At 38.8% G+C, this 17575-nt stretch overlaps 1 protein-coding gene across 1 annotated transcript in view; it reads right to left on the bottom strand.

Annotated features, from left to right (window-relative positions):
• Window positions 1-15402, bottom strand: part of FARSB (phenylalanyl-tRNA synthetase subunit beta) — a 55125-nt gene extending 39723 nt beyond the window's left edge. The window contains exons 1-10 of the mRNA XM_054585617.1: window positions 15321-15402; window positions 9443-9498; window positions 8311-8465; window positions 7817-7886; window positions 7103-7218; window positions 4294-4444; window positions 3362-3470; window positions 2358-2428; window positions 1109-1170; window positions 71-122 (exon numbers count right to left, since the gene is read on the bottom strand). Coding sequence (XP_054441592.1) covers window positions 71-122; window positions 1109-1170; window positions 2358-2428; window positions 3362-3470; window positions 4294-4444; window positions 7103-7218; window positions 7817-7886; window positions 8311-8465; window positions 9443-9498; window positions 15321-15378 — 900 coding nt within the window. The 5' untranslated portion in view covers window positions 15379-15402. The remainder of the gene's footprint in view (window positions 1-70; window positions 123-1108; window positions 1171-2357; window positions 2429-3361; window positions 3471-4293; window positions 4445-7102; window positions 7219-7816; window positions 7887-8310; window positions 8466-9442; window positions 9499-15320) is intronic.
• Between the last annotated feature and the right edge of the window lie 2173 nt (window positions 15403-17575).

The following is a 17575-nucleotide window of genomic DNA, read 5'->3' as shown; positions in this document are numbered from 1 at the left end:
GACTATGAGCCCTCTATAGCCATTATCATCCTTATCATCATCATCAAGTCACATCTTCTTAGGTACTTACTGGAAAGGTATATGATTTTCCATTAGGAAAAACTACCTCAGCTGCTTCAACCCTGAAAAAATAAATAAATAAAATAAAATACTTAGGAAAAGAAGGGTCCATCCATTCCAGAAATGTGTACGGTTAACAAATCTTTCACTTGGTCTACAGCTAGAGCCTCAATATACTCAATCTATTCACATTCCAACACTGCCGTTTGGATTAATCCTCCTAACACAACCTTACTCTGCTATTCTATCTCCTATGGCTCTCACGTCCCTTCAGGCGGCACCCACTTGATCCGTTTATTTCCCAGTCCTGCAGGGCGTGCATCCCCGAGGCACGCCTCGCCAGTACTGATGTGCGCGCTCCAGGCTTTACCGGGGTGGTAGGGTACACTACGAAAGCTGACTGACACACCTCTAAGATGGAAATAAGTTTAAAAAAAAAAAACAACTGATACTGCTCATACAATTTCAGTCCTGCATTCTACAGAGAATTACACACTTTGAATTACAATTAATATTCTAGAATAAACTATGATACTGGTACACAGTAAGGGCCATATAAGTTTGTTAAATTTTTTTATTCTTTTATTTTTATTTGTTAATTATTGTATTCTTTTTTTATTTATTGTTGTTCAAGTACAGTTGTCTCCATTTAAATGAAATAGTTTTGAAAAAATCGCACTAATCTTACTTATATGGTAAACACAATTTGCTTATATGCTTCTCTACCTTTGTTTAGCCCTTCCCTCATGTTTACATTCTCAAACTCAATGATCCCTAAATATATCTTAAATTTCACTGCCTCCATGAGGCCTGCCCGGATTGCTTCAGCTGGGAGTAACTTGCCCTTACAACAGCCAGAACGTCACTGAAACTTTTTAAGTGCTTATCACTTTTTATTTTATACATTTTTTATGCCTATGTCTTAGTCGCAAAGAGACTGTATGATCTAGTTACAGGAACACACTTTTGAGCTTTATATTTAGCATAAGACCTTTGTGCTTTGCCTTCAAAGCAATAGGCCATCAATAAAGATGTCAAATGAACTTACGTAAATTGATTCTCACAATATTCACTGAACATGGTGACAATAATATCAAGAACTATTTTTGCCTGCAAAGAAAAAGACAAATATGGTAATCTATAAATATATGTATTCTCTCTTCACTTCGATGGAAATCAATAAATATTTAATATAATTTAGTTCCCAAATATCTAAAAATGGACCTCTATATTCACATTGTAAAAAGGGGAGCAGAATAAACACTTATGAGCTAAATCAGGCCTGCCCTTATCTTCAAGTGTTCAGCATTTATGTGGTTTTCTGAAAGTTACAATCCATGACAGAGACAAATCATTTACTGCCTGCCCCCCTACTCCAGACTCACCACGGTTGGAGAGAGACAGATGGCTAACCATGGGGGTAACCCTCATCAATACATGAGCCTCTGCAGCCAGATGCCTGGCTCTGCCCCAATCACTTACTAGCAGCCTGACCCGGGCGGGCTGCTTATGGTCTTCGTACCTTAGTTTCTCCATCTGTTCAGTGGGGATAATAAAATTCCCTACTCCATTTGGTTATTATAAGGGCTAAAATATACATATATGAATATATATATTCTCACAAAGAACAATGCCTGATATAGTGAAGGCCAGTGAAGTGCTTAGCTGCCACCTCACTCTATGCCTTGCTTAACATTAATGAAGAAATCATATGCCGTAGAGAAAAGCTTTCATAGCAATCCAATCCACTTTGTGCAGTGGCTGACAGTGAGTGCACAGCTAATGTTCTACGTGTTCTAGATATCACTGTGCGCATAAACCCTTTATCAATTCACAAAATAAAATTTCTTTATGGCCAGTTCGTTTTTAAGGAATTTTTACCAAGTATACAAAGATTCCATATTACTCAGCATTTCAATTAAGCCAGCGAAGATAAACAATTTATACAGACCACATCACAACGCTCTTCCCCCCCCGTTTCACAACACTTATCCCCGGCTGTCTCACCGTGAGCTATGTGGCCAGTTCTCCCAAAACTACCGGTTCCCTGAAGTCAAGGAACATGTGACTCATTATTAAATTCTTGGCACAGGAAAGACAGTAGGTGCTCACTAAACATTTGTCAACTGAATGAAAGCACCATAACCAAAGTGTAGACTATTTATAGCTTTCTAATTTTCGACAATATGTTCCTACCTTCAAAATAAACATATTTTAAAATTTAGCCATTCAGTCTTGGCCCAGAAGTAAAATCTATCATGTCTAACAGTACAAAAATAGAAAAAAGTTTTATTTACCTTAGTAAAGTCAGTTCCTGTGCATTCGATAAATACATTTCTAGTATTTAGTGTTATTTTGGAATGATTTCCTACAATGAACACAAAGCAATCGGTTTTAGAAATATAAGTGCACTAAAAAGCTCTACAAAACAGAACCTACATTTCATTTACAACACAACATAAACTAAGATCTCAAAGTAAGGAGATAAACAACCTTTAAGCCCCATTGCAGAATAAGGACAAAAATAAGAACAGGCCTCACTGAATGCACTCATTGTGTCAGGCGCTATAGCAAGCATTTCACAGCGGCTGTCTTATGTCATCTCCACCACAACCCTCTGACAGAGCTGCAGAGAGACGACTAAGATTCAGAGGGGAATTAAGCTCATTTACCATGATCACAAGGTATTAAGCCGCAAGGCTAAGATTTGAGGCTAGACCTGGCTAACTCCTAAGCCCAGATTCTTAACCAATTAGAGTCTGAGATCTCAAGAAGGCAAAGACTCTCCTATCTATAGAGAGTCAACTAAACCCTGGGCTTATCCCCAGAAAAGCAAACATCTATGGCTTCAACTCCATTAAATTTTGTTATTATATGCAAGTTTCCTCATCAAAAAAACCTTCAGAAAAGAGGTAAGAGGGTAAAATTCAGTTTAAAAGTTTTAGTGTTTAACTATAAAACAGACAAAGCAGAACTTGACTTTGAGTTTAACCAAGTGAATTACCTGCTAAAACCAAAACATCAATACCCTTTGGAGAAATACAACAGTATCCAGAGAATGGCATCAGAACGTAGTTATAAACTTATAAATATTTACACATTTGTAAATTATATAAAAATCCCAAATAAAGTGTTATTAAGTAAATGAATGGAAAGACCTACTACAAAAGGAAAAAAAACCTAGAAAAGACCTGAGATTCTCAGATCAAGGGTTAATTTGATTTGATTCAACCAACTCTATTGAGAATGCTACAGAAATGCTGAAGAATATGAAGAGATAGCAAAAATCGATGCTGCTCACCATTGATGATCGGAGGCATTGAAAGGACGACACCATTGCTATCATAGATAACTGGGTACAGGGGTTTATTTTCAATGATATGTAAGTAATGTTTAAGGTGGTTGTCAGTCTGAAAAAAAATTAAGTCAAACAAAATTAGTTTTTTATTTCTATCAATGTAATTAGTTTACACACCCACCTAGTATAAATAGGGGGAAAGTCATAAAACAACAAATCTGTACCAAATTACAGAGTTCTAAGTTTCTAAAATTTTCTAATATAAATCAGTATCTCAGCATCCTTACACAGCCTCATCTCCCACTGGGAAGAGATGAGAACACAACTGAGCCACTTTTCAACAATGGAAACAGAATGGCACTAGTTAGCCTGTGCCATTTATCTCAAATAAAACCACCACCATCACAAAACTATTTAGAGAAAGCTAAAGAAATCCTGGCAAATCAAGCCAAGGACCACAGCTGCTTTTTTTTAATGATACCCACCATTTCTCTGTTATGCACAACTTAAAAGTGACTACTGAATTCACGGTCACTGTTGGACACTAAAATGAAAACAATGAGGTAAACACTTCATAATAGTGTTTCCCACCAAGAACAAAACAAAACAAAAATTAGCTAAATCTTATTGTTCCTTATACTTACATGAGTTCTAATGGTACCTAAATATGAGTATTACAATGTGGTACGGTCTACTTCAGTGGTTCTCAATCCTAGCTGTACATTAAAATCGTCCAAGAAGATAAAAATGTAATAATAAAACAAAACTATACCCAGTTCCCCCCTCTAGATCAAATAATCAGCACCTCTGTGCTGGGGCACAGACACTGCCACTTCTTCTAAAGCACTCACTGCATTTCTCTAGTTCTAAAACTTGACTTTGAAGGAATTTCAAAACTAATTCAGAGCTATTGCATAACATAAATTAACATTTACCTTGTATATGTTCATCAGTTCACAGGCTGTATACTCCTTTGTCTTATTCAGAGGTTTGAATTTGATATCTGAAGGTCGCTTTGCAGTATAAGTAAATGGGCCTGACAAAGAGTCCAAATCATGGGTACCAATAGCAACCAACGCTCTTTTCCTAAAGGTTGAAAGGGAGGGAGAGAGAAAGAGCGAAGAAAAGAGACAGAAAAAGAGATTTGAATATTCCAAAGCAGAAATTCTAAAGACAACAGACTATGTTTCTAAAAATTGTTTTTAGACACTTCCCTAAAATTGCCTGTTGCTATACGGCAACTTCCGAGGGGTACAGGGAACAAATTCTCACAACTATTAAAAGTAATGAGAAATTCTAAAGCTACTAACAACACATTATTATGTCAGTAGCTGAAGTGAATTCCTCACCTATGTTATAGGACATTTTCCAAGTCAACATTCCGTCTTTTTTTGTTTTATTTCCAATTAGTGTTCTCAAGTAAACATAAATGTTTTACTAAATTAGAATAAAGTACCAAATTGCTGTATTTTTGACTTTATATTTTCCTAAAATTTCTGTCACATAGCTATATTACATTAATAATGGAGAAAATTTAAAGAACCGTTAATTTACATTTAAAGCTTAATGTGTAAGGAAAGTTCAAAAGCTGTTTCTTCTACAGTTTATCTGCAAAGGATTTAAGGTAATTTTAGCAACTTACAAATTAGGAGAGAAAGAAACAAAAGTAGGGATATCAAACAGAGCCAGGAAGGATGTTAATACTAAAGTGGATCTAAAGGCCCACACTTACCAACAAGGAGGGCCACAGATTTGGCTCTAAGCTTTCCAACAGACAATTCAAAACCAAAAGTAGGTCAGAATTTATGGTGTTCTCAAGAATTCTTAAAATTGGCTTTAGATGCATGTGCATATATTTGCATATTTATGCATAACCACACACACCAAAGAGATAAAATGCATTAGTAGTCAATAATTTTATTAAAGTCTGTATTACATTAACTATAAAATAGTTTTAAAATTTGTAAGGAACCAATTTTGGTCAACCTCTAAGACTGGTGACTAAAACTTTAATAAATATGGTTGAATTGAACAGAATTGCTGACAAGCAAAAAAGAAGTGCTACTTTATTCAATGAGTTATATGCTTATAAAACTCCAGAACTATCGCAGGTTGAAATATATATGGTTCAATAAGTTTATATAAATTAAAGGTTGACAAACCCATAGGTAAAAAAGTCTGTGCTTTCCCAGACACTAACACCGATCTCCTAATCCTAAAACAGTACCTCAAAATGTCACTACATTTTAACTTCAAGCCTATCACAAAAAAATAAATTTCAGATGCATCAAAGAGCTACTCATCTTGAAAAACAAAAAAGAGACATACACACACAAAATAAACCATAAAAATTATTCAAAGAAAATACAGGAGAACAAAGCTTAATACTGTGGAATCAGACACCACCACCCGCTTCTTCCCTCCAGTTAAACACGGAAAATGTATTAAACATTTTGATCAAAATAGTTGTAATATACACAGTACTATTTTACTAGAACTGCTTTCTTAAGGACCAGGGTGGACTAACACTTAAACAACTCTGTTGCACTTCTCAGATTTGTAAACTGTCTCACAACCAATATACAGTATAAGCATTATTTTTTAAATTAATTAATTTTTTAAATCCTCACCCAAGGATATCTTTGTTGATTTTAGAGAGAAAAGGAAGGGGCAGGAGAGAAGGAGAGAGAGAAACACTGACTGGCCGCCTCCCACATGCATCCCGACCAGGGATGGAACCCGCAACTCAGGTAAGTGCCCTGGCCGGGAACTGAACCCATGACCTTCTGATGTATGAGACACTGCTCCAACTAACCAAGCCACTGGGCCAGGGCTGTATAAACACTGTTTTTAAATTAAAATAAGTGTATTTTTAGATTCTCAATTTCTAACTTAATATGAACTAAAGTGGCATTCTGTTAACATTAATTCACAGTAACAAATGACAAGTATTGGCATATCTCTATCATTAGCAACCAAAACACACCTTAATTTCTAGAGCAGCATGTGAGCCCAAGGACACCCCTTTTTAAATTAAACACAAAATGTAAAATTCATACAGGCAGACTGATAAATGGGACTATATCCAAATTGAAAACCTTATACACATATATCCAAAGACCCCCAAACTCAAAAGACACACAGATGGAAAAGGCTTACAATATATGTACAGAAAAAGGATTACTATTCCAAATTTTATATACACATATAATCCCAAGATTTTATCTATAATATGGGCAAAAAATGTTAGTTTTGCTGTGAAAAAGCAGCAGGGAAAAGCTGAAAGGACTAGCACTAAATTCAGCTGCAATTTATAATTACACTCACTCAGAAAGTGAATTCAAGCCAAACATTTTTCATTTTTGAAATGACAGATCATACTTCACATCACCATGATTTCCTCTTGAGTGGTATAACCCACTACTAATGATTTGAACCAAAACACAAAAATCCTGAAAATCTCTAGGACTAGATATTTCTTCTCTATGTAACATAATCAAAATGTACCTTATTTCTCTGTGCATACACTATGTACAAGCAGTACTAATTACTTTGTTACTCTCTAGTACTTACGCTCTTGTTACTCTCACATTTCATTACTTTAGAAAATGCCTTGAAAAAATCTGTATACAAGGAAAAAAGGAGAGAAATTGGAAAGGGAAGGAGAAGGGGAGAGAGGAAGAGGTGAGAGAGAAAGGAATAGGAGAAAGGAAGGGAAGGAGAAAAGAAGATGCAGCCACAAACCTGCAAATGTTCTGATGTAACTTCTCTTGAAGTTCAATGAAGCTGTCATAGCGATCTTTAGTAAACTTTATATTCCGCAGCACTGCTGCTACGGCGTAAGGGCGTATCTTCGCAGTCTGAAATTCATTGTGTCGTTAGGGATGGTAAGTATTAAGGTTTTTCTTTGTAATAACATCTTGTAATAAAAAGTTAGCTGCACTCTTGACATTGTCACACATTTTCATTCAAACAAGTTTATATTCATTCAACCAACAAGTAATAAAATTAATGGTGACAAAAAACAAAGTCACTGTCATCATGGAATTTCCATTCCTTAAGAATTCTGAAAATTTACTAAATAATTAAGAAAAAAATTAACCTTTAAGTAGTTTGCTCATAGTTGATATTTTTTACCAAAATAACCTCCCCGGCAGATTTATTTTTAATTGTATTACTATACCACAATTGAAATAATTCATCTCAAATGTAATTTAATTAAACATTTGGATGTTACTTTCTGAAATTATTCACTGAAAACAGATGCTTTGTTCCCTTTCATTCTTGATACAAATTGATAATATTTAAAAGCTAACGGTTAAATATACATCCATTTTAGCAAATGATCAAAAAAATTACATTTGGTAAAAGATTCAGCTTTGTTATTTTTCCCTCCCCACCTCATATATACATGAAAGAGACTGTTTTCAAAGGAAAATAAGATTTTATCCTTATTACCTCTTCTGTGATGATCAATTTCTGGATTTCTCCACTAGGCATTACCCGTTTATACACTGGAGCCTTTATCCTAAAATAATATTAAAACAAACTTGCTCTTTATTAACCAAAACATTTGATGAATTAATTATATTCTCTATGTAAACCAAATGAACAGAACTAGGACAATGGGATAAAGTTACAGAAAATCAAATTTGAACTGAATATTACAAAACAAAAAGCTAACAAACTTCCTAACATTTAAAGTTCTCCATAAAACTATTAACCACTTCACTGTTAAACTATGTTCCCAAAATGACCCAATACCCAGGCAAAGTTTCAAACGGCTACAGCCTACGTGAACCTCACCCGCCAATCATCCCTCGAAGCAGACCTAGAGTTGTACACCTGTCCAATAAGGCTTTTTTCTAGAAACTTAAACAGAGTTGCTGATAACGACAGTCACAGAAAACATATCCAATTTGGCAAAGTATTTAATGATTATTTTCCCTTACCTTTCTTTAAAAACTTGAAGTCCTCGAACCAATCCCTCCAGACACAGGAGATCATATCTATTGGCAGGGACGTCAATTTTGTAAAGAACAACATTGGATGCCCCCTCTGCCTTTTCACTACCTTGCTCCTTACTTATAATTTCCTTCTCAGAAGTCTAAAACAAGCACAAAAATCAATTCAAATCAATCTAAAATAGTTGTTAGCACTATAAAGCAGTAAACTATCTTATACATATTTTTTTCTGCGACAAACATAAAAAATGACTTTTCCTGAGTTCACGCATGTAGCATCCTCATGCATTCAAGGACACCACAGACAGGCTGGTAGCTCAGTTGGTTACAGAGCTGTCCGGATACGCCAAGGTTGGGGGCCCAGTCCCCAGTCAGGGCACATACAAGCATCAAACAATGAATGCATCAACAAGTGGAACAACAAATCAATGTTTCCCTCTCTCCCCAAAACCAATAAATTAAAAAATTGTTTTTAATAATAACACTGAATTACCTTTTTAGTTATAAGTACATTTTTAATACATAATCAGTGTTAATATAGTTTGTAAATAAAGCTCTTTTTAAAATATTTTAATCATTAAACAATCAAAAAACTAGGAAAATGCTCCATAATCATTTCTATAAGCCATTCTTCAAAAACAGATCATTTTACAAGAACAACATACACAGTAATAAATTAGGAATGAATTAACATTGGTTAAATACGCACAGAGGAAGGGGGGCTGGGGGACGGAGAAGTGAAGGAGGGGGGCGCTGGAGGCCAAGGAGACAGCAGCTACGGCTGAAGCAACATTCCCACCACTTCCCAGGCCCTTCCCTGCGGCTAACCCGCCAGAAGGCACCCCCGTGCAGAGGAGCTCACTGGGGTCCTGGGCTGCCCGAGAGGGCTTACCCAGCTCTGCAGCACCACCCGGTGCTGCAGAATAGGGCACGAGCCCCTTTTGAGATTTTAAGCAAAGCAACAGTCTCAGAACCAGAACGCAGCCCCTTAATACAGAGGAACACAGGATCACCGTGGCCCACGAGTGTCCTAACCACAGGTGACAAAGATAAGCTACACAAACCTCCGAGAAATGGGCTTAAACACAGAATATCAGAAAAATACATATCCAATACATACGATTTCATCCAGCTCCAGGCCAAATTCAAAACATAGTTCATCAAATTCTTCGTCAGCTAGGGGGGGAAAAATATATTGCTTTAATCTGATCTGCATAAATGAAGAGTATGTAAACTGCATTTTTTTTTATTGTCTTACACTAAGTATGCTAAGTATCAGCCATCAGATATCACCATTTAAAACAAACCAAAAAAAGCGTAAAAATTGTAAAAGAAAAAGCACAAAACTATTCAAACTGATTTATCTAATACTGACTACAGAATAGGTTACCTGAACTGGGGAGTTTACATTTACTTAGAAGAAAAGTAACCTATTAAATTGGGATCAAATGTGAAAAAGGCTCCAAATCACAGACGCAACACAGTGGAATAATATAAATCCTATAATACAAAATTCTCTGAGGCAGCGTGACAGCTCTGGAGCCTGGCCAGTCAGAGTTTGAATTCTGACTATCTCACGTACGAGTTCTGAGAGCTTGGTGCTGTATATAAACTTTCTCATTCTTATGCCTCATCCATAAAGTGGATCAAAATGCCTCATCCATAAAGTAACATTTTACAGCCATTTAGTTAAAGCATACAACTATTGGAAAAACTTAAGTAAGTTCAGGCAGATAATGGGTGCGTCACAGTGCCCTGAAATATCATAGGTCTGCAATAATTAATAGTTCTCTTCCTTATTTTTAAGTTATATTCTAGTTTACTACCTGATACAGCATTTTCAGGGTTTCCTCATTACCGAAAAATCTAAAACAAAGCATCATTACCAGGATATGAGGGGTCGCCCCCAAAAAATCAAATTATCTTCTGGAGGGCTGGCCCCTTGTGGTACAGGCTTCCAAGAACACATCTGTATCAATGTACCAGCTGGCACTGTTGTGAGGCTGCATTCAGCTTCAATTGTTGTTTGAAGACTCTTTCAACAAGATTGCCCATTTCATAATGAGTGATTCACGAGTGCACCTGCCCACACCCAACACTGAGTGTTCAGTGGTTTTTGGAAGAGTCCTCAAAGGGAAACATTTTGCAATGTGTAAGGATGTAGGACAGGTGAAACAAAAAACAGCAGAAGCACAAAAAGACATCAAAACTGATGAGTTCAAAATCTGTTTTGAGCAGTGGAAAAAAGTCTCAATAGGTATAGTGCACCAAATGGGGAGTATTTTGAAGGTGACTAAAGTTTAAACATATAAGGATACACAATTTTTATAAATAAAGTCCATTTCGGGGGATCCCCTCTCTCGTATTCTAGTGAAAAGCTGACCTTAAGATTCCAGATCCCAAAATAAAATCATTTTAACATTTATTGAGCACCTACTATATGCCAGCCACTGTACTAAGTGCCGGGGCTACAACGATAAATAAAACATAATTCCAATGTTAACTATTTCCCACTGTAGTAAACAAACCAGATGTGCTAATATAGTTAAATGCAAGGTACAGAGGTGGTACAAAGGAAGTAATCAGCTCCACTTAGGGTCAGCTAAGCCTTCAGGAAAAAGGCTTATTAAGTAGAGCTCATTAAGTAGAGATTGTAGGGAGAAAGCAACACGGCAAATTGGGAAAGTTCACTATGGATGGTGCATAGGTTCATGTCAGGAAGAGACAGGGTGGAACAAGCAGACACAAGTCATGTCATAACACGCCCAGGGATCTGTCTTCCATCCTGCTGGCCAGCAAGGGGAGTTCCACTGAAGGATTTTCAGCTGGGCAAAAGCATCACTAGATGTGCACTTTCAACACTGGTGGCAGATGGACTGGAGCTGGGATCCTCCTGCCACAGTACAGCTGAGGGCTGGGTGAAAGCTGCAGCGGGTAGGAGGACGAAGGAAGAGTGTGAGGAATGTTAGAGGCAGAATCTGTAAGGCTCAACGACTGCATGGGGGGTGGGGACAGGGAGTAGGCAAGATCTAGAAGACTCCCAGGTCTCTGGTGGGGGATCATCAACTAGGGCAGGGAGTAACAGAGGTCCCCAGTGAACGGCATTCATACCCTTGTGCGAACTGTGTCTGCTGCAACCGCAGGAGCAAGCAGGGGAGCCTATTCCGCAGCCCAGCCAAGCCCGGGATGACCGCAGGCCCAGATGACACCTGACCTACAATGTGGTGAGAGACCCCTGAGCCAGAACCGCCCACTTAAGCCTCTTCTCAACTCCTCTCTCTCAAAAACTGCGTGAGATAATAAAGCCTTGTTGTTTCACACTTCTAAGTATTGGGGTAATCTGTCATGGAGCAATAGAGAATACAGACTTTAGTCCCTGGAAACGGAGTGCTGCTGTAGCAAACGTGGGGAAAGCAAGGGAAAGGACTTGGAATCAAGAGGCAGGCTTTGAAGAAAATGTAAATAGAAACCTCAAGTGCCTTGAAAAAGCTGTCCATAGAAGCTTCATAGTCTTTGATAAGGATGCAGGTAAGGCTATGGAAGAAAGTGAGCTCCCGTTACTGAAACTAGTAGAAGGGGAATCCTTTTTATGTAGAGGCAGAAAATTTGGCAATGCTGTTGCCTACAGTTATGTGGACTATAGAAAATGTACCTGCTCAGCCGGGTGATGTAACTAAGACTACCAACCAGTGCTAAAAGTGCCACCTGGTTTTCTGCCACTTTTAATATGATAAGAGATAAAGGAATGACTATTAAGAAAAAGAAGCCATGGATTGATGGTTTTAAAAAATTCTCAGCCTCTCCTGTTGTGAAACAATGCTAAAATTAAGAAGTGATTTCTGAGCAAAGAGCAAATCCAGAGCATTGCCAGGAAAATCTCATCCAAAGGTGAAATCAAGGATATGATTGTGAAATCATAACATTCAGAAATATCAAAAGTACTATTCATTCAGGGGAACAAAAGGCACTATAAAGAAATAAAAAGTGTGTCTCACAAATTCGTTGTGTTTGCATAACCGAGCTTAATTAAGCCACTGTTTGAACAGAAGCCCACAGTACAAAACAGCTTAAGAGATCTGTGCATGATGTGGCTTCTGACTAATGAAATAAAAACCAGTAAAACTCACCAAAGACCCACAACGTTTTTAAAAGAAATACATATGCAAAACCATTGTGAGCTTGAGCTGAAGGGCACAGTCCCGCCTGCCCCCGCCCCCCCCCCCCCCCCATTGTATTATAAGGCAGTAGACTGAGAAAACTAATGGGTGGTAGAACACCTGCTTTCTCTCACCTAAATAAACAAATAAGGACCACACAGAGGGTGGAACTAAGAGCCTAGAGGGTGAGCCATGGAAAACAATCCCATCCCTCAAGACTCAATCAAGAATACGCAGCCCTGGACAGTGTGGCTCAGTTGTTTGGAGCATCTTCCCCTGTATCCTTCAGTGAATCCTAGTTATTATTCAATTTGTTTTATAGGCATACTTCAGAGATATTGTGGGTTCAGTTCCAGACCACCACAATAAAGCAAGTCAATCTTTTTGCTGGTGGAGGGTCAACACCCATGAACTGAAATAAAGCAAAATGTAATAAAGCAAGGTAAGTCTGTATTCCTTTCAGCTGTATTTCACAAGCTTAGAAGGATTAATAATTCCTGTAACAAAATGATATACCTAAGTAACTACATCTTAGAGGTTTGCATGATATACACAGGTGGCTCTAACAGTACTGCCAGCAATTACAGCAAAGCAGAACACAACCAGAATTGAAGAACAATGATAATAAACCTGTTAGCAAGAAAATAAGGGGCAAGAGAAAAACATCTGTGCAAAATGGAAATAGAAAAAGTAGACTAAGGAGCCAGAATTGGCCCAGAGGGGCCAAATGACCAGCAAGAAAAGCAGCTTGAGAAATATCCTTGATAAGCAAAGACGGGGTAAAGGGAAAGACAATGATAAGTAGAAATGGTACAATTCAGGACAGACAAAAAAAGCAACCCTCAGAGAGACTGAAAAAAAAAAAGAGGGAATGCGAATAGAAAGAGTGAATGAGACATTATCTGAAAACCAGGAAAAAGGCAGAAGCCTAAAAAGAAAAAAAAAATTGCACTGGCTGGTGTGATTCAGTGGATCGAGCACAAACCTGTGAACCAGAGGGCGCTGGTTCGATTCCCAGTCAGGGCACATGCCTGTGTTTCGGGCCAGGTCCCCAGTAGGGGACACTCAAGAGGCAACCACACATTGATGCTTCTCTCCCTCTCTTTCTCCCCCCTTTTCCCTTCCTAAAAATAAATAAAATTTTTATTTAAAAAAAAAGAAAAAGAAAAAATAAGAGGGTAAGAAACAAGATGTGAATCTACACTATTTGGAAAACAGATGCTTGCCAAACATGTTTTTCCAATTTTGACCTCAACCCAATTAGTACTTAAAAAATTTCAAAAATAAAAAAACATGAAATATAAACATGAAAATTTCAAAAATAAAAAACATGAAATAATGAACAGTATTATTTCTGACCAGCCTGAAATACATCTCAACAATATCAATCTTTCTAACTGAAATTTTAAAGATTCAGTAGCTGACAACTATTTCTGGAAAATCAAGCTTACCTGATCACTCTCAATATGAAAAAGAAAAAAGGGGACAGCTAGAGAATATATTTAAACCTAATATGAAAATAAGTATGTTATAAATAATCTCACCATTGTCTACACCCTGGATTAATTCTTGCTTTCCCAGAAATGGATACCTGGTGGGAACTGATCAAAGTCAAGACAAAATAGTTGCCACATACCACCTATGCAACTCAGGTATATTGCATTCCATAGAGTGAATATGATTTAGAAGGATGGGTAAAAAACATAAATAACATATCATAAAATAAAAAGTGTAGGGAATTACAGGCAAGTTCAGAGAGTAGGCGTAAGTAGTACCTCTATTTTCAGGGTCTTAAGGCAGAGAATCTTACGGAGAATAATACTTCAAGAACACATAGTACCTAAAAGTGTACCTTTAGAACAGTTTTTAAAAGCTAACTTTATTTTCATAGTAACGTCTTATTCTAGGAAGCACTACCTGTCCAACTGACTAGGGTTAGGTTACCATACTGAGCCGTAAAACCAAAGATAACACACATATCGAGTTGCTACATACAGCCTTTATACGAACTGATAATTATGGGGCGGACAGATGTAATTTCAACTGCTACAGCTATATAGTAACCGGTAATTGTACCTATTCCCCCTACTTAAATGGAATATAGAATTGAAGAGATGAACTGTAGCATGTAGACTTAGACCACCAAGTAGACTCATAGTCACTTAGGTCTCAGCTCAAACGTTACCATCCTACCTAATGTTATTCTTAGCACAGTACCCTTTTTGTTTCCTTAGTCGCATTTGACATTATCTGAAATCATTTTATTTACGTTCTAATTATTGTTTGCCTCCATCAGAATGCGAGTGGACCTTATGTGTCATGTGCACCCCTGTATTCCCAAAGCGCTTAGGACAGTGCCTAGCACACAACCAGATGTTCACTGAGTTATTAACAAAACAAAACAAAAACAGAATGCCCTCAACCCTCCCGCTCAAAGTTCTCCCATCTCTCATGAACGGCGTTCCCACATTGCTCTTCTCATTGCACTCAGCGAGCTACACTCGGATGCAGCCCGGGAATGAAGCAACCCGGGGCGTCATTCCTACTGATCCCTATCACTGGGCACGCAGTAGGCGCTCCACGCGAGAACGCCGAGTGAGTTAACGGAGCAAGCCGGACACGCGTGGGTGATGCAACTGCAGCCGCGGCGAGACCGGTTCCGAGAGGTTACACCAATCCAGGCCGGCCACTTCGTTCATCAGCTGCCACTGCCCCCGACTACCCGATACCAAAACTTGTCAAGCTGCATGAACATAGCCACGCTGCCCTTTTGGATGGGGTGGGGGACGCCGCAGCCTCCGTGAAGAGGCACAGAGCCCAAGCCATGGGGCGGGAACTCACTGTAGGTCCGGCCCAGGGCTTTGAAAAGCAGATCCCGCTTCACGCTGACAGTCGGCATGGCGAGTGAATGAGTCCACTGCGCCTGCGCGGCAAGCCAGTTGGGCCTCCCAGACGGGGTATGTGGGCGCCGGGCCCTCTCGAGAGGCTGTCTTGAATATTGCCAGTCTACTTCCAACAGCTTCTACTTTCCTTTTCCATCTGAAGCAAAGTAAGTTACCACTCTTATGCTTAGTAAACCTAGGTGAGTTGGATGAATAAACTAAAAGCTGACAAAGTAGACAAAATTGGATGGACTAGGCTACGATTTGGTGGGCAGTACACTAGACAGACCGCAAAGGCCCGGTCACCTCTCAAGCGTAGTGGAGAACGTGCCTCTAACTAAGTGGGCGGAGCAAGAGGGAGGGTGCGTACAGGGATCAGAGTCTCAAGGTGGAGAATCTTCGCTGGGAGGTGAGGAGACTGAGTGGGCAGGGTTTGAGGTCTCCAGACGGAAAGATGTGCAAACCCGAGTAAAGGCAGCGGGAGAATGTATGACAGACCTCATTTACTTCATTCTTACATAGTCTGTCTTGTGCACGTATTAGCATTATGCCTGTGCTTTGTTTCAACCTATAGCAGTTGTATAAGGGAGGCCTGATAAGAGACCTTTTTTTCTAAGAAGGGGAAACAGACTGATATTAACTCAGTGCTGTCTACTGGCCAATACTATGTTCAATCCTTTGTCAGCATTAGCAGATTTCCTCCTGACAACCCTGAGTGTATTGGGCTGAATAAGCCCCTCCATTCCCCCCATCCCCGCCCCAAAGATGCTAGATCCTAATAGCTAGGACCTGTAAATGTTGCCTTAAGTGGAAAGAGCCTTAGCAGGTTAAGGATTTCAAAATGATGGGAATATCCTGGATTTATTACAAAGGGCCCTAAATGCAGTCACATGAGTTCTTATAAGAAGGAGGGAGAGAGAGAGAGATTTGACAGAGAAACAGAAGGCAGAGCTTGGAGTGATGCAACCCCAAGCCAGGGAATACCAGCAGCCACCAGAAACTGAAGAGACAATGAGGATTCTCCACTAGCCCTCTGCAACAGCCCTATACCGAACTTCTGATCTCCAGAACTATGCGAATAGATTTCTCTGTTTTAAGCCATTAAGTTTGTAATAATTTGTTACAACAGCCAGGAGGGACTTATACACCAGGGTAGGTACTACCACTATCCCCATTTCACAGATAATAAACCTGAGGTCCATGCTATCTGAATCACCCAACTCTCAAGGCAGAGCTGAGGCAGTTGCACAGGGGGCCCTTGCCCTTTGTTTCCTACTGTACAGTGAATTAGGGCCGCCAAGGCCATTCGGGGGCGGGGGGGGGGGGGGCAGCAGCTGGGTTGGATTTAGACCTACCAGATTGCCAATCAAGCAGTTTTTCACAGTATTAGTAGCTTCCCTCCATGGCTGCAGGCAGTCCCTTCTCAGTGCCCAATGTACCAGATTGGTGGAGTCCCCATTAATGGCAAGCATCTCACTCCAGTGCTAAATAAAACTCCCTGCTCCCAAATTGGTACTCAGTGCTCACTTAATAAATAAAGGAACTTCGGAATTATTGCATGCTGACCTGCTCTGCTCTGGGCACTCTAAAGTGTCCTGTGGCCTCTGAAGCTCCCTTTCCTTATCTACAGTGTAGATGTAATAATACACACCTTAGAGAATTATTGTAAAGATTAGAAATAAATAACTAATACAGTTCTTATGGCATAGTTCTCAGAAACTGAGCAACTGTCATTATTGTTATCTATTCTCTTGGATAAAAATGTGAATCACAGAAGCATATATACAGCTTGGTGCCATTTATAGAAAAATGAAAATAAAACCAACCTAAAGAAGATACTGTTTAGGGATTCATAAATAAACATCACAACTAAAAGGAAAAGGAAACACAATCTGAGACGAGTTAGTTCTGAGAAGGGAGGACAGTATGCAGTCCAGATAGTTGGGATACCAAAAGGGTTTCAAAAATATCAGTAATGCTCTGTTTAACCTGGTATACCTCTGCCGATGTATTGTTAAGGAAGTAAAGATGAAGGTGGGAAACAAAAGGAATGTAGCACTTTTTTGGGGGTGAGGGAGACAAATGCTTGATGGCCTATAGATGAGTAGAAAAATAATAGAAGTACTTAGTATTTGATTTTTTGAAGATTTTTTCATGAAGAGCTTCCCCCCGCCCCGAAAGTTTTAGCCTAATTTATAATTCCTTTCCTTTATA

Source organism: Pteronotus mesoamericanus, unplaced genomic scaffold (assembly GCF_021234165.1).
Source record: "Pteronotus mesoamericanus isolate MK-2021 breed Mesoamerican mustached bat unplaced genomic scaffold, CSHL_Meso_final contig_90, whole genome shotgun sequence".
NCBI classification, from domain to species: domain Eukaryota; kingdom Metazoa; phylum Chordata; class Mammalia; order Chiroptera; family Mormoopidae; genus Pteronotus; species Pteronotus mesoamericanus.
Note: the sequence above shows the minus strand (reverse complement) of the source record. Positions and strands in the feature narration are given on the sequence as shown.